This window comes from Poromitra crassiceps (assembly GCF_964638095.1).
Source record: "Poromitra crassiceps genome assembly, chromosome: 6".
Classification (NCBI taxonomy): domain Eukaryota; kingdom Metazoa; phylum Chordata; class Actinopteri; order Beryciformes; family Melamphaidae; genus Poromitra; species Poromitra crassiceps.
The window spans coordinates 4,998,816-5,025,000 of record NC_139627.1 but is presented as its reverse complement, the minus strand read 5'-3'; the positions used below and the strand labels follow the sequence as shown (position 1 = coordinate 5,025,000).

Below are 26,185 nucleotides of genomic sequence, written 5' to 3'. Positions count from 1 at the left end.
TTACTCTACACAGACAGTAATATTGTAAAGTAACTTATTACTTTCAGATGAAAGTAACTAGTCATATGCTGCTCTGTCTATGAAATGTGCTATACAAATAAACTTGCCTTGCCTATACTTTCCTTTAACCCATTGATACCTGATGCAGCATTTGTGTGTGTATCCCTTTAAGACCGCGAACCGCGTTAACGCGGTTCGCGGTCTTAAAGGGATACACACACAAATGAGGGATTTACACGCAAATGCTGCATCAGGTATCAATGGGTTAAGCAGCCTACCCTTGTAGTACACACACTTGATTGTGATCTCGTGATCTTGTGCAGATCCAGGTTAACGCACACTCACTCCTATTTTGTTCTCATTCTTCAGAGTAAAAATAAAATGGTGCACCGCAACACAACATGATAACATCAAAGAGAAAGATACATCAAAGAACAGCTGTGACGTGACGACAGACCACAGGGCGTGGAGCGTGTGTGAAGACACTGTTGACTGTCGAGTTGCTCCAAGAGTCATCCGTCCACTCATAACACAAACACAAAACAAAATCGTTGATATTTGCAGACATTTCATGTTCATAAAGTACAGTTAGTCAGGCACGGTTCAGTTGAGCGCATCTCATTCCTTAGCGAAGACGCTTTGGAACATCAACCTGCAGGAGAGAAAGAGACTTACTGATCATTTATTCACCGTTAGCCTACATGTGAAATGTAATTACACCGTACAAAAATCCAATTTACATGATTGAACGTTTGTCTCATTTGCAGGCCCTGAAGTTATAGCCTACTATTGTTAATTGTGTAATACATAATGAGATCATATCCTTTTTCATCAGTTCTTCTAACCTTTTTGAAAGCTTTCAACGCGGTGTTGCGAATGGAGTCGAGCAACTGGCCCTTGGTACTTCTCCCTCCCGTCTGTCGTGAAGTCTGACGGTCCAGTTTGCTGGGTGCCAGGCCTTCCAGCACGGGAGCAGGTGCAGCAGCCGGTGAAGAAACCTGCCCAGACCTATTCGACTTTGGTGCCACCTTGACGCAGGGCCCAAGTGAGGGGTCAGTGGAGGAGGGATTCTGTGTCTTAATGATGCGTCCTTTCTCCTTGAACAGAGGGAGCGTGGTTTTATCCTTGTTGACCTGCTGCACATCTAGATGACTCTTCAGTGTCGCGTGTCTGGATGGAGGAACGTGCTGGAACGAGAGGGATTTCAGGCCAGATTGAGCTGGAGGGGTTTGCTCGGCCTGCTTCTTCTTCTCCAGCATCCGTCGCTGGCGCTGCTGGTCCAGATTGCGACTCAGGACGCTGGTCATCGTCATCCTGGGCCCGGCCAGCTCAAAGTGATAGCCCAGCTTGAGCAGTGCGGTGTTGCTCTTTAACATCTGGGCCATCTCCATCTCGGTTTTCCCCCCACATATGTGCCGCTGGTTGTGGAAGCGAAGCTCGGTGACGTTTGCGTTGTCCTCCATTGCGTGGATCAGAGCCAGGATGCCTTTGCCAGTGAGGTGGTTGGAGTCCAGATTGACGCTGGTCAGACAGGCGTTGCCCTGAAGGGTGTCGGCGAGGGCATAAGCGACACGGTCGTCGGCCCGGGTGTTTGCCAAAGCCAAAGTCTTGACGTGGACGTTGTCCCGAAGTGCTTCTGCAAACTGGACCAGCGTCTGAGTTTGGATGGCGTCCGAGTTGTTGACGTTCAGCTCGGTCAGCGACGGGTCGTTTCTCCTGACCCTCTCGAGGAGCTCATCAAACATACCGGAAGCATCACCCTCGCCCTCCTCTCTTTCACCTGCTGGGGATGCTTTGCTATTGTCGCTCGCATTGTCAGTTTCACATTTATTACCGGTCCCTGTCTTTTCTCTGGACCACGCTTTCTTGTGTGACTTTGTGTTGTCTTTGTGATATTCCTTCTCACTGATCTTATGGTCTTCCACTGCAGATCCCCCCAGTTCACTTTGCTTTTCCTTCTCAAGGTGGAGGCCTCGAATTTTGCTATCCTTAAATTTTTGTCTTTTTTCATGTCTGTCCATCCCCCTCCCATCCTCCTCTTTCTCCCTCCTATCCTCTTTGTCGCCTTGGCCCTGCAGCTTTGAAATGAGTTCTTTGGTTTTGCAGTCAACTCTCTTTCTGCCCTCCTCTTTTCGGCCCTTCTCTGCTTCAGTCTCATGTTTTCTTTGTAGTTTTGATACGAGCTCATGTGTTTTGCAGTCACGCCTCTTCTGGTTTGTCGCCTCTTTGATTTCCTCCTTCACCTCTAGTGTACCCTCCTCAGCCTCTGTTAGCTTTACACTCTGACGTTCTCCTCTGTCGCCGTCTTGAAACACACCGGCAGCAGCACACTCCTGCTGTTTGTTCTCTTGCTTCTCTTTTGCGTCCTCAGATCTCTCGTTCTTATTTATATCCAAATCGGTGGCGTCCGCTTTTACTCCGCCGCTGCAGAGATCTGGCATTGTGGTTGGGGTGTCACAGCGGTCACAGGCTTTCTCCACCTCTGTCATCGGTTGGCTTCCTCTTCTCTCACTGTCGGGGTTTGGCTCCCCCTTCAGTAAGAAGCAGATTAAAAGCAGTGAGTGATCAAGATATTCTAATTGCGCAATAACATTGTCAACAACAACTTCGACAAAATGAATGTTCAGGGGAGGCTACACCACCCATTAGAAAATCCATTTCTGATTGATTGATTGATTGATTGATTGACGTGTCATGCACTCTAGGTGCCCAACCCCCATGGGTTTACAAGACACAAGATCGTTATGCTTAATGAAAAGTCAGGGGGTTATCTGTTTAACCATTACAGAACTTAAAACGGCAAAATAATATGTTGTGCTTGTGAACACTGCCCCGTTGGTCAGTGTTTGGAGTCTAGAAAGCAAGCTGTTGTAGAAAACACACTGGAAGAGATTTACAAGAGTGCGTTGGAAGAAACTCTGACTGTCCAGTCCTTAAAAGGCCGTCTGGCTTGGCAGCAGCCTCCTGCATGAGCAGGAATTTAATTTGTCCTGCACATTACGAGCCTGCTGCAGAGTCCCTGAGCTCCCCTCCATGCTGCTCAACCAAACTCACTTTGGAAGTGAAGGAAATTGAGATTTGAGATATAGCAGTGCAAAGGAATTGTAGTAACAGTGTATTATAACAGAACTTGTTTTGTCAACTAATTTGTATGGTTGGTTTCTATTACAGGTCTTTAGTAGCTCCATTCTGAGTGGCTATGCATCGGATAAACATGCATGCAGGAAATACCTGAATGATGACAAATGTGCTCTGAAATAATAAATAAGTCCTTGCTGTTTCACGTTGTTTATGTTATGGCAGATTAGACAGGGGAGCTTTGCTCTCTTTTATAGGCCTTGCATGTTTTTTTGTTGATTTTGTTTTTGTGTGAGATATGCAACCCATAATGGAGCATTATGCAATAACATAAGTAATGAAAATGGTTGTAGGCTATGTTTGGTTCCTAACAATTGAAGAGATTTGTTCCAAAATTAGACAATGCAAGCAACTGGGCACTCACTTTAGCATCTATCGCATCCTTTTTTGCTTGCCTCAGTTCTATGTAGATCTACACAATATGTCAAAAGAAACACCGCTAGACGTTGCATTTACCCTGCAGATAAAGCATGACTTTAGATCCTACGGGTTACTAATAATTTAGAATGGAATAATTCAAACACAGCTTGGGGATAGGGGACAAACACAACAACAAACCTCAACAGACATTTCCCTCTGAATGAGCTTCTTGGTCTCTTGTTCACAGAAGTCCAGCATGGCCTCCCTGTCGTACTGGACCGATGGCTTCTTCTCGGTCTGGTTCCTCTGCCGGAGCCCGACAGGCACGGCCAGGTCGGGGGCCATCTCCATCAGCTCAGTGCCCAGCTCCTCCACCTCCTCGGCCGACAGACAGGCCAGCAGCAGGTCAATCTCCTCCTCGTCGGCGCTCTCATCATCCTCATGCACTTTGGACATTCTGGACCGGGTTTGTTTTGTGGTGCTATTTGGCCTGATCTTCACTGGAATAAACGGTTGAAGTAATGGACCTCCTTCTGGCACTAACCTCCATTAGCTTTGCCTTCCTCCTCCTCACACCCTATTTTGGAGAAGAGCGGGGCCATTGGTTTGTCAGGTGGGACCATCTGGACCGCCTCTCTCCAGCCACACACGAGTTTGGTGGGGGAGAAGAATCAGAGTGGGAGTACATTAGAGGCTATGGTGTGTGTATGCCTTATGTCTCTAGCATAGACTCCACACAGTCAACAGTTGGGGATATCAGGGCCTGAACACCGCTCCCCCCCCGGTACATAAAGCACCTTCCCAGATTACTGTAAATAGTTCATCACAGTACATTAAAGAAAACTAGAAATGGCAAAATTTCCGAACGAAAATTTAATTGTGCTTGCTGCCCTTGCGACGCCCCGCCCCTTTGTAACGCCCCTGCCCTCGACCCCGCCCTTCCATCCAGTATAAACACAGCCCCAATCGGCAATGTGTAGCTAGGAAATCTCTAGGTGGTCGCAAGCGTGTACTAACTGGTTGCTAGGGTGTTTCTGGCTGGTCACTAGGGTGTTCGTAGATGGTTGCTACGAGGGTGTACTAAGTAGTTGTGGGCAGGAATGGGTGGGCCTATGTGAGTAGACGCAGGAGGAGCCAAGGAAATCCAAAGTTATGGACCAAAACGTAAAGAGGGCTGTTATAGCGCCACCTAGTGGTCAACTAGTGTAATCTTTCCGCCCATAGTGAAAGGTGACTGTGAACCTACCTACCAAGTTTGGTAGCAGCAGGTCTTATGGTTTCTGAGCTGCAGCTAATTTAATGGAAACGATTTTGAAACCCCATTCAAATGAATGGGGGGGCAAATCACACGTTATCACGAAAACTGTGCAACAAAACTCTTAGCAAAGTCTGAGCACACGTGTCGTCAATGAGCGACACGTTTTGATGTCTCACATGTCTATGTAGTGTGAAAAGTGTAGGAGCAATGGCGAACACAACTTTTGAGCAGAAGAAAGGATAATTAAGAAAGACAGAAGAATAAGTATGAGAGATCCCAAGGATTGTGTTTCCAGCAGCAAGCACGATAAAATGGTTCAGCTACATATGGCATGCAGGAAATGTCAACTAGATGTGTAGACCCAAGTAAAAAGGCTACAACTCTAAATGATACTCTCCTGAGGACATCTAGTGGTTTCTTTCTATCATGATCAAGGGAAAGGTTGAGACTTGTTCATAGAACAAAAGGGTTTTTATTCCACAATATAAACTTGCAACGTCTCTCGAGGCCCATCTCGAAGTATCCTAAGCCCACTCACATGCTGTGGCAGCGAAATGTAAGCGGTTTCATTCCTTCAGCCTTCTGCTACATTGTCGCTCCACAGCTGTAAGCCATCCCATCTATTCAGCATTCTGTACACCACACTCCATTTGCTAAAACACCAACACAGTTCAGCGGGAGACCAAGCCATTTAAGTCAATTCAGACAAAAATTATTGCTCAGATAAATAAAGCTATTCTACAAAAATTCAGGGAATAATTATATTAAGATGCATTGTACTAAACACTGGGGTTTCAAAGAAAGAAAAAAAAAGTTGTAATAGTCTTTTCCTTGTAAGGGGAGAAGGGGGGACGGGGTGAAAAACTGTACTTTCTCTCCCCTGATCTCTGGTTTTGCATGCAAGGAGGTTCCAAAGAAGATCATATGAACCCTGGATCTTCACAGGGTGCATCGTGTTCGTTAAGACTCCTCGGCACCAACGTAACGGGAATCCCATGCAGCGCACACTCCACATCCGGGTTTTTCTTTTAGACAACCACAAACAACTCATGGGAAGAAAGAAATATATATAATATATATATATATGTAAAAATACAAAAAAATAACTAAACAGTATAGTTCTGGACAACAAGTCAATAAAGGAGGAGATAGCACCGTTGTTACAAAAGGCTTGGACAGACAGACAGGAACAGGGGGGGTGAAGGATCAGTGACACGTCCAGACTGCTGGCTTTGCTATAACGGGTCGACGGAGCAGAACCTGTGCAGCCATCCTCCCAAAGAACGAAAACAAAAACGAAAAACGTCAAAATCTCCTCTTCACTTTCTCATGTGTCCATCGCTTATTGTACAGCCGACACAAATGTAGTCCTCCTTCTCCGCCAGCTCGGGCGTGACGCCCACGCAGACCTGGTGGAACCACTGGTTACAGCTGCCGTCGCACTGGACCCAATACACCTGGAGGGACACACACACACACACACACACACACACACACACACACACACACACACACACACACACACACACACACACACACACACACACACAAAGTCATTTGCACCTGATAAAGAGGGAACACAGTCTGAAATAATATGATCTGCACACTCCAGTGCTTCCTCTGGATTGAGTCTCCACAAGGTTTCGCAGTGACCTTGATCTAGAGAGGCGCTCGCATTTCACATTTACCCTCCAGATGAAGTATGACAGAAAACGGAGACTAGAGGGGTTGGGGGGGACACCCAGGCGTTGAAGTAAATGGTGCAGGTTTGTGCATGTCGGACCCTTCTCCCCCACCGCCTCCCCTCTCTGTGGAACTGTGTGTGCGTGCGCGTTTCACCGGCTGTGTAGGTCGGACCCTTCTCCTCCCACCCTTCTCTCTCTGGCACTGTGTGTGTGTGTGCGTGAGTGCGTGTTTCACCGGCTTTGTCCCGCCTCCTCCTTGCAGAGCCCGGGGGGAGGGGCCTAGGCTACACATCCCGGCGCACTGCTCAAATCCCGTGCTCACATCTCGGCCATAACGGACGGACAGACGCACAAAGTCACTTATAGAAGCGACTGCGCCGCTTAAAAACGGACTTCCAGTTGACGATAATCATAAGGAAAACAACAGCAAAACCAACAAAAACCTGTGATTTCTGAAAAACGCTTTCAAGACTCTATCCTCAGAAGACATCAGTTTGATACTCCTTACTACGATGTGTATACCATGTATTTAAATCTATGTTCTTATCTATTTAGTCGATTTCAAGTACATTCTGTGGAAAAACACCCTCCACGTGTCATCCCTGCCTACTGATGCGAACCTCAGCGACAACCTGAATAAGGTGGAGAGGAGAGGATGTCTATTTGAAGCCATATCTCCCTCACCTCCTCTCCCTCTGGCAGCTGACACCTCTCCGCCGGACACATGGCCATCTCCTCGTCCGAGTCCGACTGGGAGAAATCGGAGCGCGGGGAGGAGGAGGTCGAGGTCGCCCGGCGCTCCAGGCTCTTGTCTTGATTCCTCTTCTGTCTCTTGTGATAGTGCTGTTTGTCCTTATTTCCCCGGCGCTCCGCCGCGACACTCTCCCTCTCCAGATGCCGCTTGCTTTTCTTTTCAGAGCCGCTCGTAACCTCCTTCACGCCGGAGAGCCCATCCTGAAAACAAGAATAAAGAGGGTCAAATATTCAATTAACACATTCACTGCCAGCCGTTTTTTTTTACTGTAGGTAGGTTTTGCCAGAGGGTTTTTTTGAGGATTCTGGCTCATTTTACAAGAGCCGAGGATTCTTTTCTGCTTTGACTTTGTGAACACAAAGTTCACAAAAGTACTAATAGAATGTGTGCTTTCTCTGTAGTTTGTAGAGTTAGTAGTTATGTAGATGTTAGCCGTTGAGTACAGCATGGTTTCAGCGTCTGAAAATTTATTTTGAGATAAATGGCTTTTTGTGAAATTCGATAGAACAGTCACTTTAACCATTCATTTTTGGCATCAGTAAGACCGTCAGACATCTAAACAATAGTTTTGAACAGTAATTTCCTCCATAACAGCAGGAAACACCCCTCTCCCTTCAAACTCCTCCCTCCGTGTGTCTTCTCCTCCTTCCTCCTGGCTCTGCAGCGGGCGTGTCAAGCGCGTTGCTGCTGCTGCCGCTGCTTGCCTGCCTGCGACGCTCCTTGTGCGAGTCAAGATGGGCCGGGGAATGCGTGGGCGATGGGCAGATGTTGATTCTGGCCTTTCTGCGGTGTTTCAAAGTGTGTTTCACCTATAATCTATTATGCAAATCGCTCTCCGCTCTCTGTGCTGCTGCTGCTGGCGCGGCCGCTCGGGCAAGTCTGGATGACTGTAAAATCGCCAAGCAATTTCCTTGAGAATGGCTTCCTCCCGCCGCTGTTTTTTCTTTGCTTTCGCTCGTCTGGGGGGAGCACTGTCAACACTTAGTGGGTCGGTAATATAGATTATACACATTCAATACCTCCAATAATTGTATAGGAGACGTAAAAGGGATTGATCAACGCCCCACCGTCAAAAAAAAAAAATCAATTTTTTTTTGACGTGTTAACACGTCGTTGGCAGTCAACAGCTGGATTCTGAAAACGTGTTAACACGTCATTGGCAGTGAACGTGTTAAAAATAGTAGCATCGTAGCAGCTTTTGAAATGCATCTCATCAGCCACTTTCAGACGTGAACTCTGGACTACGTCTGTTGAATCATGTCTGGACATTCGCTGGAGTCGTCCTTTCATATAACACACATGAGGAAAGCCTCTGTGTGGTTTAGCCGAGGGGTGTGGCCTGAGTCGAGAGTGCAAGGGGGTAGGGCATGACATAGGTCGAAAATAAGCATAAAACCTGGAATTATCGTGCGTTCCTTTATCGCAAAATAACTGGGATGTGGAGGCTAAATGACGTCACATCCGTTTTGTTAGCGTTCCATTTGCAGAAAAGTTGAGCTGGGAAGTTCACTGTTCACTGGTCAGATCCACTCGCTAGCCATTGTTAGCAATAACAGTTGATAACAAGGCATTTCGTGGCATTTTGCGCATACAACACTGCAGCCTCATGTCCACACAGATAGAAGTAGGCCGTGCTGTGTGTACAGCTGATTTAATGAGACACAAACAAGACAGAAGTGCTAAATAGCATGTATACGATTATAACTACTGTTGTTGCGCGGATCAGCCATCTTGGATTTTTTACATCGGGGCTGCTGAGGCTCCTACGAGTTTGGAATGGGAAATACCAGCTCTAGTGACGTCACGTCCCAGCTCATGAACTTTGAACTGGTAAGATTACCAGTTCCCAGTTATAAAGGAATGCACGATTACTACTCCAAGAGTTAGGGGGCGCTGTGCACTGCAGGCACAGTGTCTGGGATGACCTACAGGTCAGAGGTTATAAAAGCTTGCCCAGTCTAGTGTTCCAGGTCATTTGCCAGCTCAAGGAATAGGAGTAAAAGCAGCAATGTCCCGGATCCGTTTCTAGACTTTTGTGTCTGTAAATAAACCTTTGTTACAATTTAGTAGATTGGACTTATTTAAGGGTAGAATGAAACTTCTCAGCACAAATAGTAGAAAGTGTGCCTCAGAAATCACAGTTTTTTATGCGAGACAGACCTTTAATTATGTTTTTCAACGTAGACTACGTAAGATATTTTTTCCAGAAAGCAATTCTCCATGAAAAAACCTTCAACGCATTATTCTGCCGACAGGGTTAGAAAACGTGCGGTCCCCGCCGGTGTTGTGCCAAAAAAGTGAGCTGCCAAAAAGGGCTATTACATTGCATGAGGTGGCAGGTTTATTATGAACCTCTTTCTGTGGCAGAGTTTTTCCCTGAGAGTTGTCACAGTCTGTGGAGTCGTCTTGCGGCGGCGACATGCATCCGTTGGTGTGGTCGGTTGTGACCCGGTCCAGTAAAGCGTGGTAGAGGTTCTGGATCTCGGGCAGAGACACCTGCAGCAGGAGACCCTCCACCATCAGCTCCTCGAGGTCCCGACTCAAACCTGCCGCAAAGAAAATGACAGAGAATATAATCCTGCACTGCACGGTTAACCAAAAATGCTGTTTTCAAGATGCGTATACTGTATATCAACACTGTACAGAAATGTGTTTCCCCTTTGAGTTACTAGTACAGTTCAGAATAAACATGACACTGACCTTGTAGAGGTATGCATCTCTGCTCTGTGTAAAAGACAGTCTGAGCATGGCTTGTCCTATTCCATTCTGGAGTCAAACAAGGAGCCTGGATCAAAAACATCAAAATATTATTTTTATTATATATATATTTATATATATATATATTTATTAAAAATGTCAAAGTAAATAATATATATGTTTTCAAATGAAGTGGTACAAAAACTGGGACAGGTCAAAGGAACTGCCGGTTGACCTGGGCGTTGTTGTCCGCATTGTGGCTGCCCGACGCCCAGCGGGTCAGAGTCGGCGGGGTTCCGGGTCTCTCCTCGAGCTCCGGTCCGATCAAGGCCTGCGAAACCTGCTGTGCCCGGTGTCGCCAGTCCACCGTCCTCTCCACCACGTAGTGCAGCGCCTCGCCCTCCGGCAGGCGCACCCGCGCGCGCTGCAGGGACGCCAGCAGGGACAGCACCTCGTCCAGGGGGGGCTTTTCGGACCGCTGGCATCGAGGACAGAGCCACGGGCGGCCCGCGCAGCCGGCGTCCGACGACGCGTCCCTGACGCACACGCTGTGGAAGGCGTCCCTGCAGAGCTCGCACTGCAGCATCGCTCCCATGGGCGCCTTCTGGCAGACGCACACCTTCAGGTCCATGCTGTCCGCCGCGGGAAGGAGCTTCGACTCGTTCGCTGCCCTGAGAATGATGAGAGCCTCCATCTCCCTCCCCCGCAGCTCGTCCAGCGTCGCCATCTGGTGAAGAAAAGAGATATTTATTTTGAGGCACTTCTTGACGGCGGACATCTAACTGCTCTGATAAAAAACCCTCGTTACAGGCATGCTCTCGAAGGTGCTGCACTTACAGCCGAGGTCAAGTCCTTGCTCTCCGAGAGCGCCTTCTCCACGTCAGAGAAAGTGTTTAGCCTCGCTGCTTTTTTCACTTTCTTGGACTTTCTCTTTGGAGAAGCTAAATGTCCAACCTCACATTTGGGACACAGGACCTGTGATGAACAAAAACAAACAATACATGTCAAGTCAGTCCGTTGCACTAGCGGGGGACTTTAGATTCATTTTTTCCCCTTTAATTCCAACGAGTTCCCCTCCCTCCGAACAGGCGCCCCGAACGACCAGAGGAGGCACCACTTCAGCGGCCAGGATATTGCATGTTTTTGGTGAGGGGTTCCTATATGAAGGAAACCCCCAGGGGGCACAGTCGGGGAGAACATGCAAACTCCACACAGAAAGGCCCTTTTGACGACCCCACCCAGGCGACGGGCACTGGAGGACATGCGGACGGGCACGCACTCCTTCAGCGCTCACAGCGTCCCAGGTGGGAATCGAAACCCAGGACCTTCTAGCTGTGAGGCGACAGCGCTTACCACTGCGCCACCGTGCCCCTCAGATTCATTATAAGTTGTTATATAAGAGTTACCTCCAGTAAAGTAAAGGGAGAGGATTTCAGCAGGAACGTTGTAGCTGCAGATTCTTTCCATTCCTGCACTTCTCCCACCAGAGACTCGAGCCTCTCCAAAGGCTCCAGGTGGACTTGGATGGCTTGTCCTCGCAGCACCATGTCAGACACGTAGTCCACCAAAGGTATGGGACCACCAGCCTGAAAGACGAAAGCGAGTTATTTCAGCGTTACAAATCCCATTTGGACCAAATCAAAGATCACTTTGAGTTTAAAGCGCAAGAATACAGAGGGCAATAACCAAAGATAACAACAAGACAATAATGCTCCCCCTTGGTCATGCCAGGTCAAGTGTGTCCCCGAACCTGAAGCTCCTCGGTTTCCTGAAGCCACTCTCTGGCTTTTCTGATGGTGTCCTTCAGAAGCAGACAGTTAGGGAGGTAAGCAGGGATGCCCGACGTCTTGTCAGCAGCAGCACTCAGAGTCTCTATGGAGTGTGGTGGTCTGGTGGGGAGGAAAATATCACTGATTTAGCTAATAGGCTTGGAAACAAGCATCTGCACCACCTTCAAGTGAACTAACCATCTATGGAAGATACAGAAATCCTCACCATAAACTTTTTTTTTAAATATACTTTGCACTCATGCAACACCTTCGACTGCAAATATCCCGTGCTATGCAAAACCTGTCTTCTCCAATACCAAGGGTTGGTTAGGACATGTCCTAACCTACACACTTATTCTGAAAACCACGGACCCTTGCAGAGCTACAGCCACATTCTGTGGAGCCACAACTACTAACTGTGAGATATAGAAATAAAGTTCTAAGTCATGAGAAGTGTCAAACATCGTGGGGAAGGGCGGAAATGCTAATAAACGCTATCTCAAGCAAGCCGTGAATCTCAAAATTCAAAGCCGCCGTAACAACGATCATGTAGAAAAATAAAGGCCTGCTCCAAAGTTCAGTAAATTTGAAATATGGAGCGCACAGATGCACATTCCTGAAGCCATGCCATTAAAAGCCTTTGGAAAAGCACTTGTGACAGTTAATACTGAATTGGCACTAAGTGCTGATGGAATGAGGGCAGAACTAAATATGCATGCTCACTTTTTGTTGATCTTGTTGAATATTCTAGCAGCAGCATTTTGCACTAGCTGTAATTCAAACGAAGCAAAATCAGGAGCACTGATGTCATACTACATTATTCAGTTAAAAAAATCAGGGCAAATATTTGGGACAAAAGGTAAAAAATTAGGTTCATTTTGTCTTCTTTTTAAATTATGTTTTAGTTTTCTTATTTTCAGACAAATTAGAGTATGGTGTTATTTTTTTTACCTGCTGACGGTTTCGGCTGTAACTACAGCCTTCTTCAGAGAACCAGCTGAGAAGACACGTCATCACCAGGACGTCAGATGACAGCTCTGAAGAAGGCTGTAGTTACAGCCAAAACCGTCAGTAGGTAAAAAATAACACCATACTCTAATTTGTCTGAAAATAAGAAAACTAAAACATAAAAGGTTAAAAGCTCTCTCTTGTAAAAACAAAACAACAGCCCTGTTTGGTGGTAAAACACTGTGATAACAGTGGACAGTGGACAGAAACATAAAGTTTTACATTCGTTTTCAGTTTGAGGTTACTATAAACAGAGCATAGCAACCTTTTCCATTTTGCCCTTGTGGGTGGTTCTTTCCACCCCAGGCGCTTAAGATACTGCGTCTTGTCCCAGTTGGTGCTGCCCTCACCTGGCTTTGAGGAGGCTGCTCGCCTTGTCCTCCCAGTGCTCCGACACGGTGAGCAGCTCCTGGAGGCGAGCCATGGCTTTCTCCACGGAGGGATGCGCGGCCAGGCCCACTCCCTGGTCGATGAGCCTCCTCATGGCCTCCAGCGTCAGGGCGGCGGCGGGCTGGGCGCCGGCCTGCTGCGCGGCCTCCAGCCAGCGGGCCTGCTCCAGCCTCACCCTCAGGCGAGGCAGCTCGGGCAGCTCCACGTCAAAGTCGAAGCTGACGTCCAGCAGGCTCTGGATCTCGGCGACGCCGGGGACTTCGTCCGCCAGGACCTTCTCGCTGTGCTGCTGGAAGTCTTCGATGCGATTCAGGAGTTCCTGAGAGGGGCAGCCCGAGAAATGTTCAAAACCAGATGTACAAGTATTCAAAATACTACATCAGAGTAAAAAATATGTGGTTGTCTACAGCATTATTCATGTCATTTCATTGTCATAAAATCACATCACATCACATCACATGGGGGCCTTTCTCCCCTTCAGCCTACCTTTAACAAGGGGGCTTGAGTGAGACTGCAGGGAAGATTATAAAGCTGCCTCACAAATGAACTCAGCTCCTCCACGCTCAGCTGGCTCTGGGATTTGCCGCCACCACCACACCGGTACCTAGGGGAGGACGTCAAAACCCATTCAAGTCACCAACACTGTAATACCATTTCCTGTTGGGATGATGATAACTGAAGTATATGGCCTATCTTGACAGTGCGATGGAGTGCTTCCTCTCTACCTGGTCTGCCTTTTGCCAGTCAACAGCTGCTGTGCCACCGAGGAGCACTTCTCCCCGTCCTGTGTGACGAGACGCAGCCGACGCAGGAGGTCGTTCTCGGGGAACGTCTCGGTTTCCGATTCGGCGAGGAGGGAGCGGAAGACTGCCAGGCCTGAGGAGAGGAGAGGAGAGAACGCCTGGCTCATCACAGAGGGAAATCACAGGCTGCCTCCGCTGAAGTTACGAGGAGCTGGATCACCAACTGAATGTAGCATTTACGTACCTCAGCATTCAATGATTTGGCGCCGATGTTTTTTTTGTTACTCGCTTTCACCTGTGATGACTATGAGGCCATTTACACCTGGCGTTAACATGTGGTTTCTGCCATCAGATTGCAATCTGATTGCAATCAGATTGCAGAAATGGTTGTCCTCTCAATCCGCATAAAGTTGCTGTATCCAGATTGAGAGGACACATTGCATTTACACCTGTGTTCAATGTGTACACAATGCATCCCTGACCACCTCCGGAGGTGGTTTGGCCGATCAGATTGCGATCCTTCTTCAATGCGTTTTGGGGGTGTTTACACCTGGCATTTCAAGTGATAAAACACAATCTGATTGCAATCTGATCACAGAAAACGCATGTTAGCGCCAGGTGTAAATGGCCCATTTACATGCCGTCATATTTGCTTAATCCTTCCTTTTCTCACTCGCTCCTCACCTTTCTTCTTCTCCAGTTTGGCCTCGAGTGTCTGCGCCACACGGCAAGCCCATCCATCGTACAACTCAGCTCGCTCTCTCACCGCGTTCATCATGGGGAAGAGGTCGTCCAGTGTAAATCTGAAACTGAACGAGGAAACGCAACAGTGACATGATTGGGGGGGTGGGGGTCACAAATGGTAATCTCATGATGACAGAAGTATTCAGTTTATTAAATTGATCTCGACAGACATAATCCAATGTTGTTCATAAATCTCATGCAGACCCCCATACTCTCGTCTCTGTGTCTAAAGCCTTTGACTTCGTTCTAAATCAGCAGCAGAGAGACATACGTCAGTGTGTAGTTGGAGACGGGGCAGGAGCAGAGGTCGTTGATGTGGTGCGGACAGACCAGCAGTCCCGGACTGCAGGGACACGTCACGGCAGACAGGAAGCAGGTGGTCCTGCACTTGGCACACTGCCGCTCGTCGTCCTGCAGGTGATCGTATTTTGCCTCCTTGCAATGCAGCACCCCCTAAGGGAGAAAGACAATAACACACTGTTAATAATAATCATGTCATAAATATAAAGCAAGCCTACAACCTATTGCAGCAGCATGACTTAACTATAGTACTTGCAAAGCGTATACAGATAAAGTGACTGGCTTACACATGTTTTTACACATTGAGGAGAACTCAATCTTGCCAGAAAACGTATACACAATATTCACCTTATGCAACCCCGCCCACTTGACCCATTTTATCGCGACTTCCTGTTCAAAACGCCGGCTGTTTTACCTGTTCAAACTAGTCTTGACTCACCTGGTCAAACCTAGTTTAACTCACATTATGTGTCAGACTAGGTTTATGAGTCACGGGAAGTGTAAATACAATCGGAACCTCCGATTGTATTTACACTTCCTGTTAAGTCTCTCGAGCCAGACGGTCTCTTCTGAATGAGGTGAATACAGGATGGTACATCAGCACGATCCGAGTCCCACCCTACCATTTTCTTGATGTTCTCCCTCAGTTCCTGCTCTTCGTGGATCATGATGGCCATGTCCTTGTGGACGGCTGATGCCAGCACCACGTCGAGTGTCCCTGCTTTAGAGGCCATGTTGCAAATCATCTCGTCGTGGGAGAAGACGTTGTAGCGGTGCAGCAGACGGTAGTGCTCAACACACTGCCTGCCGAGGGGCATCTGGTATAGTAGAGTGGGGGGGGATGGGAACATAAGGGCAATTCACTTCATATCAGATTTACAAATACTACAGTTTCACAGGAGTGGCTAATCCATCAAATAAAATAGAAAATGGATTGTCCCGGTCCCTCAGTTCTGATTGGATGTCATTGTAAAATATCTGATAAAAAAAAACTACTCTGTGACCACATAAATTAAAATATTGAGGCACTAATCAAAACCACAACTCATACCACAACTTACACTTTATTTAGCTACTGTCTATATTGATTGGTGCAACATTATTATAAAAGATTAATTGAAAAATGGTGCCGTTTCCTGTATAATACAATGATGTTACCGCCGCTTTATAAAAGCAATGAACCACTTTACGGTGGTTATAAAATGGCTAAGAGCTATTTTGTAAGGAACGACACAAACTGAGTGATAAACCAAGAAGAACGTACCCAGTCCACAGTGCAGAAGTTGACTGCTTCCGCAAAGTTGAAGCCCTGGTTGAAGCCGCTGTGGTAGGCTCGAGGAAAGGTAACGACGAACTCACCGGCACACTGGTTTGTTCTGTAAATCTAAAAGGCAGGGGTGGCAAAATTAAGTTCAGTTATTTCCCTGTTACCGAAAAAACTGTCTCTCCAATAATGAATATATCCGGCATCATTACAGTAGTGCCTTACTGTGAGGCGAGAGTAAATTTGAAAGCAGCTAAAGGAAGACGTACTGGGACTCCGTAGGACATCAGGGTGTTGGGGTTCATGATGGTGACCAGCTGGTGGAGGAGGTCAGGCTGGGACTCAAACAGCTCCGGAGCCAGTTTTCTCATCACCTCCTCCAGCTGTTCTGCAGCAAAGCCAGGAGCTCCGTACCAGGTTTTCGGTTCCCCCCTTTGTAGTGGAGCAGAGTTCAGTTCAGACATGCCAAAAATGACCCGATCTCACCTTTCTGCTTTGGTCAAGAAGAGGAAATAAAAAGAAAAAAACAAAGTGTGTCACCAATCTATATCCCAACGTACCAGTGCAGGTAGTTGATGGAGTAGCTCCAGTGGTCCTCGATGTGCCAGCAGAAGGAGGAGAAGCACATGCCAACATAGAGCCAAGGCAGAGTCATTCCACAGATGTCGGCTGTGACATGAGTCAGTACAGACGGGCTCATCATCGCCATGTTGTTGAGGTTCCAGCCACACTTGAGGTACTTCTGTAAGAAACATAGACATTCCCAGATCAATCACACGCGAGTTATTTAAGCAATAGCTCACGACAGGCCATGAGACTGAACTGTGCAACGTAATGACGATACAGCCGTGGTATATGCTCAATATACATGTCACTAACTCAATATGCTCAATATACCGCGGCTATGAACCAATCAGATCGCTTGATTTGAGGTACCAATTTTTTTTTAAATGTGTAATATATAATTGAATTGCTCATTAGACTGACGCTGCCTAATATTGCCAAAATATGTGATTGCCACAACACTGTCTAAGTTCATCTAAGTTTTTCAATGCCTTATTTCAAGAGTATATTTCCACTATGGTGTGTGGTTTACCTCATCCGCTGGGGATAGCTTAAATTTTCCATTGTGAATGGGGAATCCACTCCCAAACTCCTTCGAGGCGATATCTGCTCCGTATTCTACAGTGACATCCTCCTCGATGGCCCCCACCAAGCGCCAGAACTCCTTCTCCACCAGCTCTGTCGGTACCATCTGTAACAGATGCACGACAAGAACGTTCAAATTCAAAGCGGTTGCGGCGGGAGAGACTCTGAAACGACTCTGAAACCGTTTCTACTCACGTGAACTGGCATGTTGAAGTAATCAGACTTGAATGCATCGGCCATTTGCCCAAATGCGCGCAGGGAATAGTCTCTGTAGGCCTGCTCGAAGCCAAATGCCTCTTGAGGTCTGGTGCATTCCTGCTCGCGACATAAAAAAAAAACATTGAACAAATAAGTTATACATCCATTGCAGCATTTGGATAGCTTTCATAGATATTGTTGATGTATTTTGTGTAAACTCTTTTTAGGAGTAAGTGGGACTGTTCCATATCATCCCCGTGGCTGGCTGCATAGATGAAGAGTGAATTTGCACCCAAGGTAGGCAGATACGGTGTGTTATTGTCACCTGAGTCAGACACTTGGGGCACCTCCAGTCTCCTTTTGGGACGTGGTGGAGAGGGGGGATGAGGCAGAAGGTGTGGTAGCTGTCGTCGCAGCCGTCACACAGCAACAGACGGTCCTCCTGGGCGCCGCTGCCGCACACCAGACACACGACCAGGTCCACCTGGACAACAAGGGAGTGGCTGGTAATTCATCTGCTCCAGTGACATGACTTACTGACAAAAGTGGCTTCAAGTGACGTGAAAGTGAATGGACAAAGGAGACACTTTTAACAGCATCACATTAACCGTGTTTAATCTAAGTGATTAAAATTGATCTTGGATTTTGGATTTGGCAGGACTCATGGTGTCCTAAATAGACTAAAGGAGTTTAGACACAGTCCATTTTTTTCGTATGCGTTTTTTAAATCCGTCAACCCCAAAAAAAACCCGTCATGCACAGAAACCTTGCACACTGAATCTGATGTGTTTTATTATGATGTTCGTCCTTCTGTTCGCAACGCGAATACGTCCTCTCCTGTATCCACATTACAACATGACTGACAGGCAGCAGCGGCTGATCTGAGGTCGTATTTATTTGTAAACGTGCAACAATTTTGGACGAAAAATACGGACTTGGTGTGCAAAAGCCTTAAGGTCAATAGATATTTGGCCAAACAATGTGATAACTTGCAGAGGACAGATACTTCTCCCGTCCTACTTACTGGGCTCGGAGGGACTGGAGGCAGGTATTTCTTGTAACGCGACTTGTTTTTGTCAACTTCAATCACTGGTTCCTTAAACTCCACTGGTTCCTGTTTCACTGGAATTGGAATCTCTTTTTCTGCTAGGTGACAGGAATATAGGAATGACCGAAACATATAAGTAAATGCTGTGTGGTCTGTATAATAGTATATCTTTTTGGGACTTTGTGATGTTGAGCCTTACCTGGTTCTGGCTTGGCAACAAAAGAACCCATCCTCCTCCTCAGGTTAGGCTTGTTGTCACCCTCACCAGGCTCGCCTGGTTCCTTCTTCACACAGACAGACTGCAAAAAGAATAAATAAATAAATAAATAAATAAATAAATAAATAAATAAATAAATAAATAAATAAATAAATAAATAAATAAATAAATAAATAAATAAAAGTGAGAAAGAAATGAAAGCGCAGGTAAAACAACAACCATGCATGGCGTGGGAAAACATGGTGATTAACTGAACTTCAACATATTACTTTTTAAATATTTCAGTTTCAGAAGGACAGAGTGAAGTAGAGAGTGTGAAGTATTATTTGGAAATCCGTATCGCTGTTATTTGAAGAGGCTTTCTGTGAGGTTTGTGTGTTTTTAGGCTCTGTTCAAGAACACCCACGTTGCACTTCATGCGCTTGCCTCGGCGCGCATTGGGGCAAGTCTCGGACGGCTGCGCCAGCTGTCTCTGAAGCAGGTCGTGCAGCTTGTACTCCCTGGTGTCCATGCTGTCCACTGGCAGGATTGGTTTCTGAACACACTGAAAGAAACAGGAGCCAGAAATTAATTGTCAGTTATATTCACAGTTCCCTGTCTTAAACAAAGAGAGTGTATCCCTAACGGGAGATCTTTGTATTAGGTGACAATAGAGAGGCAAAGTGAACGTCACTTTCTGCTTCAGCACTGTACCAGAGTTTTTCTTCTGCCATTTATTTTCCCATAGACGATTTGTAAAATGCTTATAAAAATTGTTTTACTTGGTCAATAGTTCAACTATATTTAGAATTGGGAGAGACCATAGAACATTTCACTCCGACCAAAACTTAAAAAAACAACATGGAAAAAATATTTTCTTTAAATCCTAATTTTTTAATGTTTTGGTCCAAGTGAAATGTTATGCGGTCTCTCCTGTTTCTAAATATATCTGAACCGTTTGGTTCGAACAAGTAAAACAATTTTTATAAGCATTTCACGAAATGTGGATGGGAAAATAAATGACAGATGAAAATCTCTGGTACAGTGCTGAAGCAGTTTGGCTAACCACTTTGGCTCTCTATAGTGTGATTAAGGGACACACTGCACTATTGTCCTTTTTAACAGGTTTTCACCATAGGGTTTTTGGCAGAGAGGTGCAGGGAGTTAAGTGGTTAGTTATGCTTTGCCCCAGAAAGGGAGCACAGAAACCAAAAGGCCACATGCTCTTCACAAGTCACACAGATACGGGCCGGAGTCATTTATAGATAAAGAGTGTCTGTTGAGCAGAAAAAGGGGACGTTGCCTTTTTGGTTTGCAGTTTAATTCCTTTCTGTATCACTTAAGAAGTGCTGGGCAATCCATCACAGAAAACTCTATTGCAATATTTGAACTGATTAATAATTATCTACTAATTACCGAGTACTGACGAATTATCATAGTGACAAACACATTGTGTTGAACATTTGTGCCAAGATACACATTTCAGGGTTGGAAAAAGGAATAAAAAAGCTTGCACACGGCAGGGCTCCAAGTTTAATAAAGTGAATTTTATCTTTTTTCACACATTTCAGAGTTCCCACACATTTTCATGGATGAAATTTCAAAACTTTTCCAGGGCTTTTCAAGGACCCATTGTAATTTCAATGTAATGAGAGGCGGTGACGCTGAATCAATGCCATAAATTATTAATACACTGGACAAATAGGACACACCTCTTAATTGGATTTCAGTGCTTGAGAGTCACATTAGTTTGACTAATTCCATGACTTTTCCAGGCCTGGAAAACGAGCTTTTGAAATTCCATGACTTTTCCAGGTTTTCCATGACCGTGGGAACCCTGACATTTAAATGGAGAATGACTTTGGTGTTTGATGCAATCCATTTGCTGCAAATATATAATGCTGCCAATGTCTTTTAGTTTGAAGACTGTCAAAGAATTTTTTTAATGGCTATAGATTCATTTCTACAAATATTGCAACAGCACTAAGCTGTCAATATGCTGCCCAGCCCTTTATAAACATGCAATTTGTTAATTATGAGGCTTGTTGACCATGACACAAACATACTGTACCTTTTCAAGTTCAGGATCAGCTTCAGGATCAGCCTCCAAACCCATCAGCTTGGGAGCTGGCTGTGGTGCCTGAGGCAAGAGAGAGCGTTAAAGAATTTAGAGTGACCTCTTCAGGAGGTCATACAGGTCATACAGTACCAATCCACTCTCCTGGATGAGCTCTCGCACACATTGCCAGTTACAAAATATGAAGTTGGAAACTGCTGTTATCTATCTTGACTAGACACCAGACAATCAATTCAGAGACTCAATATATTAGTCAAACAACAACGTTTAACATCTCAAAAACAAACATCAAGTTATTATGGAACCCAATTTGTCCTCTAAATAAACCAAACCGCTTCCGTCCATCACAGAACATGCATACTACTTATCATAATAATACACTTTCCCCACTTATCCTAATATAACTATAATATAATATAATATAATATATAATATATATAATATAAATTTGAGATTTGAGTTTCGATTCTAATGTTAAAAAAGTTGTTAATAACTAATAACGCAAAGTATTATTAAGCCTACACCTACAGACGAGCCAGCCATTCTGTAACCTAAGTAAGCTCCTCTTTGGACGAGGTATGTTGACATATTGATACACGTGTCCAGCTCACCAGGAGGTTTGTTCCACTCTGAAAGAGATTGTAGGGATAGAGGATTCTTTCATAGTGCCCTCGCAGGTGTGAGCCTACAGCCTTGCCAGGGGCAAAGCCCATCTGTAGTGCAATCTTGGTCCATCGCCTCTCGTGACAGACGAGATCAAATCCACCATCATCTGCTACCAGCTGAAACAAAGGGTCAGTTCAAAGTTACATTAATGATGTGTCTTGTTCAAGGCTTTTTTTAAACAATGAATCAATCAATTAATCAGTCAATTCAATACATTTTATAGCACCAAATCATAACAAGTTATCTATCTCAAGGCGCTTTACAAATAGAGCAGGTGGAAGACCAGGCTCTTTGTTTTAGACTCAACAATTGAAACAATTGTTGCGTCTAAACTCTAAACATCAAAAATAATGATTTGTGTAGTGTTGAATTGTATCAAACATGAACCTTGTTTAGCTTATATAAATCCAAAATCTTCCTCTCCACATGAGGAATCTTCAGGGCACACCCCTGCAAGTCCCAAAATTTTGCAATCTGGTCCAAGAAGTTGAGCTTGACTCTGGTCTGTGCCTGGGGAAAGGGACACATGGACATAATCAATAATCAATAATAATTAATGAAATCAAAAATTTAATTTAATTAAATCATAGTGTTTACATTGTCCCCTGACTGAGAGACTGAAGGGAGAAAAAATGGTATCCACAAAAAATAACCCAAAATTGATGAGCAACTCAAACAATCTTTTATTTATTCAAGCAGCTGGGGGTGGGGTGGTGCATGTGGGCGTGTGTGTGTTTGTGTGCATGTGTGTGACTGCGTGTGTGCGTGTCCCTTTGTGTGTGTCCCTTTGTTCAAGAAAACCTTGTAAATACACTTTCCCTTTATTTATTTTAGCCTGCATTTTGTGAAACTAGGGTATCGGCCCCTTCGGGGCCAAAACCCTAGGCCCGCCCTTTGCCAACTTCGCATCACTGATGACATCGCTGTCACTGATGATGTCACAATGTCTATGACATCACTGATGTCACGATGCCTATGACATCATCAGTGATGTCATAAGATGATTTTGATCAGTGGGACAACAATTGAAACAGATATTGCCCACTGAAACAGAGCCCACTTGTTCCCTTTTATATATAAAAAAAGGGATGGATGTTAGGTGATATCACTAATAATAATAATACTAATAATACTAATAATATAATAGATGATTTTGTAACTGTCCCTTGTTCCATGGTTGTGATAATCAATATAGCCTAAATAGCAATTATGTATACAAGGTAACAAGATGCCATTCATCTGCATAATTATAAGTATAAACGTGCAGCAACAGACATGAAGAGTATGGTAAATTATGTTAATTTGAAGATCAACACAGAAATGAATAATCAAACTCACCTCCAGCTCATTGAGCCTCTGGATCCGAGGAACAAAGTGAAGTTTGTCAACATTGCAAGCAAATGGAGGCTGCCAACCCTAAACAGCCACAAAACAAAACAAAAAACTGTTATGCTACATAATGGCACATTAAGGTCATCATAATGTGTAGCCTAAATAGTTTTGTAGTGGACCATTGTCATGATTTCCATTCTGGGATTAATTAACATTTTTGGAGACTATTTGTATTCTTCTTTCAAGACACTTGGCTTAGGAGCGTTTCTTCTCAAAGCATGGGGCCACATCAAGCAGAATTGCAGAGCCTTCACACATAGTGCCTGACCCAAAAAGTAGGACTAAAAACAGAAATCAGGCTGATAAACACAGCATATGACTGCATGCTTGGAGATATGATTTTTATACTGAGGTTAAAATGTAGTCTGGGGGAAAAGCAGGCCTATTGATATAAAAAGACTACAGGGATCATTTCCTGCTAAAAATCCAGAACACCAATCAATACTTATGTGCCGTTATTACAGACAGCCTAGCTTATAGGATGACAATACCCCATCGGGCAAGGAGAGATCCAAGTTCTTGTTTTGACTCAGTAGCCAACATCCCCCACTGACACACAAAATGGCCAGATGGAACACTCACTCAACCAGCCCAGCTTACCACAAAGCCAACATGGAGGACACCACCCTTACATAGGCTGATAGAACATTGAGTAACACGGCTGATTTTGAAGGAACTTAGGCTAAATTACAATAACGTGTTACAATGTAACGCGATTGTTAAAATGACAGTTTAGAGCACAACTTCAAAAGTCCCGACTTATGAAACAATAATAGTCTATGTAGTTACACAATATTGTTCTTGTCCCACCACGGGGCAATTGCTTTTGACAGCTAAACCATGAAACAAATATATATTTTAGTCTGGCACACAAAAGCGCAAAGAGATCACAAATAAAAGTCGTTCATTAATAAGTAGCAGCTGGCCAAGAGGCGGTGGATCACACACTGGGGGGCATTGATGACCGACCCAACTGCATCATGACATGATGCTCTTCAGCAAATAATGCAGAATAACTGCTCGGGTTTTCGGGAATAAGCGTTAAAAGACAAAATGGATTATTACTGACACCGTCACTATTGATCTCGTCGTCATATTGACGTTATAATATTCTATGCAACCGAATGGCTTCCGCATAGCCAAGTATGTCAATGCCGTGTGCTAAATTATGACAGGTTGGTGAGCTACTAGTAGCTAGCCTAGCGTGCTAGCTAGCTGGTCAGCCTCAATGACCTGACTGAAGCTTTGTTGACACATTTGCAAGCCACAACAACACTCCACATTTCAAGACATTACCGTCTCTGTGTCGCCGCTAACAAGCTACAACTCAACCAAACACGCAACGGCAACTACAGAATGAACACGAATAGCTAGCAACACAAAGAATCAGCATAGCCTTGAATCCGCCATGTTGAAGTCCCTTTAAATCCCCCACAGCCAGCGCTTGCTTGCTTATGCTTGATCCATCTTCAGCCACGATTTTATAGTTAAGATGTGCTGAACTAATTCGGCGACATCAGTGTCTTTATCATCTTTTATCAAACTCACCGGAGGCGGGCGGACTTTGCAGATGCCAGTTTTTTCCGCGATTGGACGGATCTTGTTGATAAAAGCAAAGGGATCTCCAAATTCTTCCCAGCTGGGCTCGAAGACTGGGCACTCCGGAGGCGGCTTGAACTCGTCCGGCCGAGGATGGGTCATGGTTTTTGGACCGACCTTGGAGCTCAAGACAGGGACAAGTCGCAGCAAAGTATCGCCGTGTTTTGATTTGTTTCCTGGGGGTCTACACCTGGTTTCCACCCGTCAGACTCGCTGGGAGATAGCCGACATCAACACGAGAAGCAGCGCACACACTACACGCACATACACACTCTCCACACTCATCCACGCACAGTGAAGCGAATGTTCCAAGGCAGTGAGCACGTCCGCTCAAAAAACTAGACACCGAATAGTTTCTATATCGTTTGTGTAATGTGTCGGCATTTCATACTGTGAAGTGTAAAATACATTTCACAATAAGTAATTAATCCTACATATGGACTGATTTTAATTTGGACTCTTTCATAAGTAAATTTGTTTTTTTTACAAACTACACAATCCAGGCATGAGCAGCAATTTAGAACAAGTATGCATGCAGTACCATCCAAAGATGGATAGCAGATAAGGCTGCCCTGGAGTCTGGTGTGGCTTGTAGGTTTTAAATGTGCTTTATGGATAGCCTATAAGGGGGAAAATTACATTGAGGTAAGGCTGTTGTCATGTTAAAAACTCATTATACCCATATCACTTGCTGGCAGGATGTCCCTATAAAAACAACTGCCAAAATGAAAATATTTGTATGATGCAAATTGAATTGAAAACAGTCTATGAGTGGTTAACAGTAGGCTACCTATCAAATGTAAGAAGCATAGCCTACTTCTGAAATCATCTTGTTAACTGGACGGGACTACTTTAGCTATCAATTACATAGCTTGAAAAATAATCGAAAACTGGTGGCCCATGGTATCATGCTTATGTATGAAATTGTGAATATCAATAGGATAGTTTTGGTCAAACCCTTGTTAGTGAATGTATTATTCACTATCTGTAAAACAACTCCTTTGTAGCCTATCTTGTGTTTACACTTGCGCGGATGGATATTTTCAGGTGACACCTTCACGGGCACCGGGACTTGTTTAAATGGCCAATGGTAAGGGCAATTTGATTGGATGTTATAAGTGTTATAAAGCCTTATGAGGAACATCCTGGTTCCTCATGGCAGGCTTTATAACACTTGCTGCTACACACGCAATGCAATCAAATGCTCTTGTCAACTGTGTTCCTTCCTGCAGTTTATAAACGTGGTCAATGTCATGTTCAGGGTCAGGGATGCAGTGGAGGGTAGCCTACCTCCTTTTCAGACACAAATTCTAATTATGCAAATTCCTAGAATATTTCCTAGTAGCCTATATAAGTAGCATCAACATATGTTGCATGAAGATAGGATATTTTAAGAAATAAATAAAAACAATGAATGCTGATTTTATTATTTTTCATATTGGTGGTTATGGTGTAATTCACTGATGTGAGTAATTCACTGATGATGTCATTTATGACATCACTGAGTATTAGTAATTCACTGATGATGTAATTTATGACATCACTGTGGGACAGGGACAGACAGAGCCCCAACTCCCATTTATATACTGAGGGAGAGGCAACAGCCTCTGTTTCGAGATATCTCAGGAGGATCATCAACTTGAGCTCCTTAGAAAAGGGCTTCGGCTACTGCTGAGAAAAAGCAAGCTCCATTATGGCCAGAGAAGCTGCTGAGGTCGCTCCAGCCAAGAAACCCAAGCATGCTGAGCTT

The 26,185-nt window shown here is 45.0% G+C and overlaps 2 protein-coding genes across 3 annotated transcripts; both read right to left on the bottom strand.

Annotated features, from left to right (window-relative positions):
• Positions 1-625: 625 nt before the first annotated feature.
• On the bottom strand, positions 626-3,954 carry lmod1a (leiomodin 1a (smooth muscle); the record flags this gene model as incomplete). The annotated part of the gene is made up of 3 exons (XM_083639272.1): positions 626-652; positions 846-2,531; positions 3,697-3,954. The coding sequence occupies 3 exons, from the start codon at positions 3,952-3,954 to the stop codon at positions 626-628; spliced, it is 1,971 nt and encodes a 656-aa protein (XP_083495398.1).
• Positions 3,955-5,245: 1,291 nt separating this feature from the next.
• kdm5bb (lysine demethylase 5Bb) lies at positions 5,246-24,643 on the bottom strand. Of its 2 annotated transcripts, none has more exons than XM_083639563.1 (28): positions 24,385-24,643; positions 22,783-22,860; positions 21,832-21,954; positions 21,390-21,560; positions 20,773-20,841; positions 19,129-19,266; positions 18,705-18,804; positions 18,482-18,603; positions 17,783-17,941; positions 17,455-17,574; positions 17,207-17,365; positions 16,671-16,852; positions 16,380-16,542; positions 16,111-16,230; positions 15,470-15,664; positions 14,818-14,999; positions 14,487-14,611; positions 13,785-13,935; positions 13,546-13,663; positions 13,020-13,378; positions 11,643-11,781; positions 11,299-11,478; positions 10,730-10,867; positions 10,128-10,619; positions 9,896-9,980; positions 9,518-9,741; positions 7,126-7,395; positions 5,246-6,213 (listed from the first exon to the last, which is right to left on the bottom strand). In XM_083639563.1, the coding sequence occupies exons 1-28, from the start codon at positions 24,535-24,537 to the stop codon at positions 6,076-6,078; spliced, it is 4,653 nt and encodes a 1,550-aa protein (XP_083495689.1). In that variant the 5' UTR covers positions 24,538-24,643; the 3' UTR covers positions 5,246-6,075. The 2 variants fall into 2 exon arrangements, with proteins under 2 accessions (XP_083495689.1, XP_083495690.1); XM_083639564.1 differs by having other exon boundaries at positions 9,548-9,741.
• Between the last annotated feature and the right edge of the window lie 1,542 nt (positions 24,644-26,185).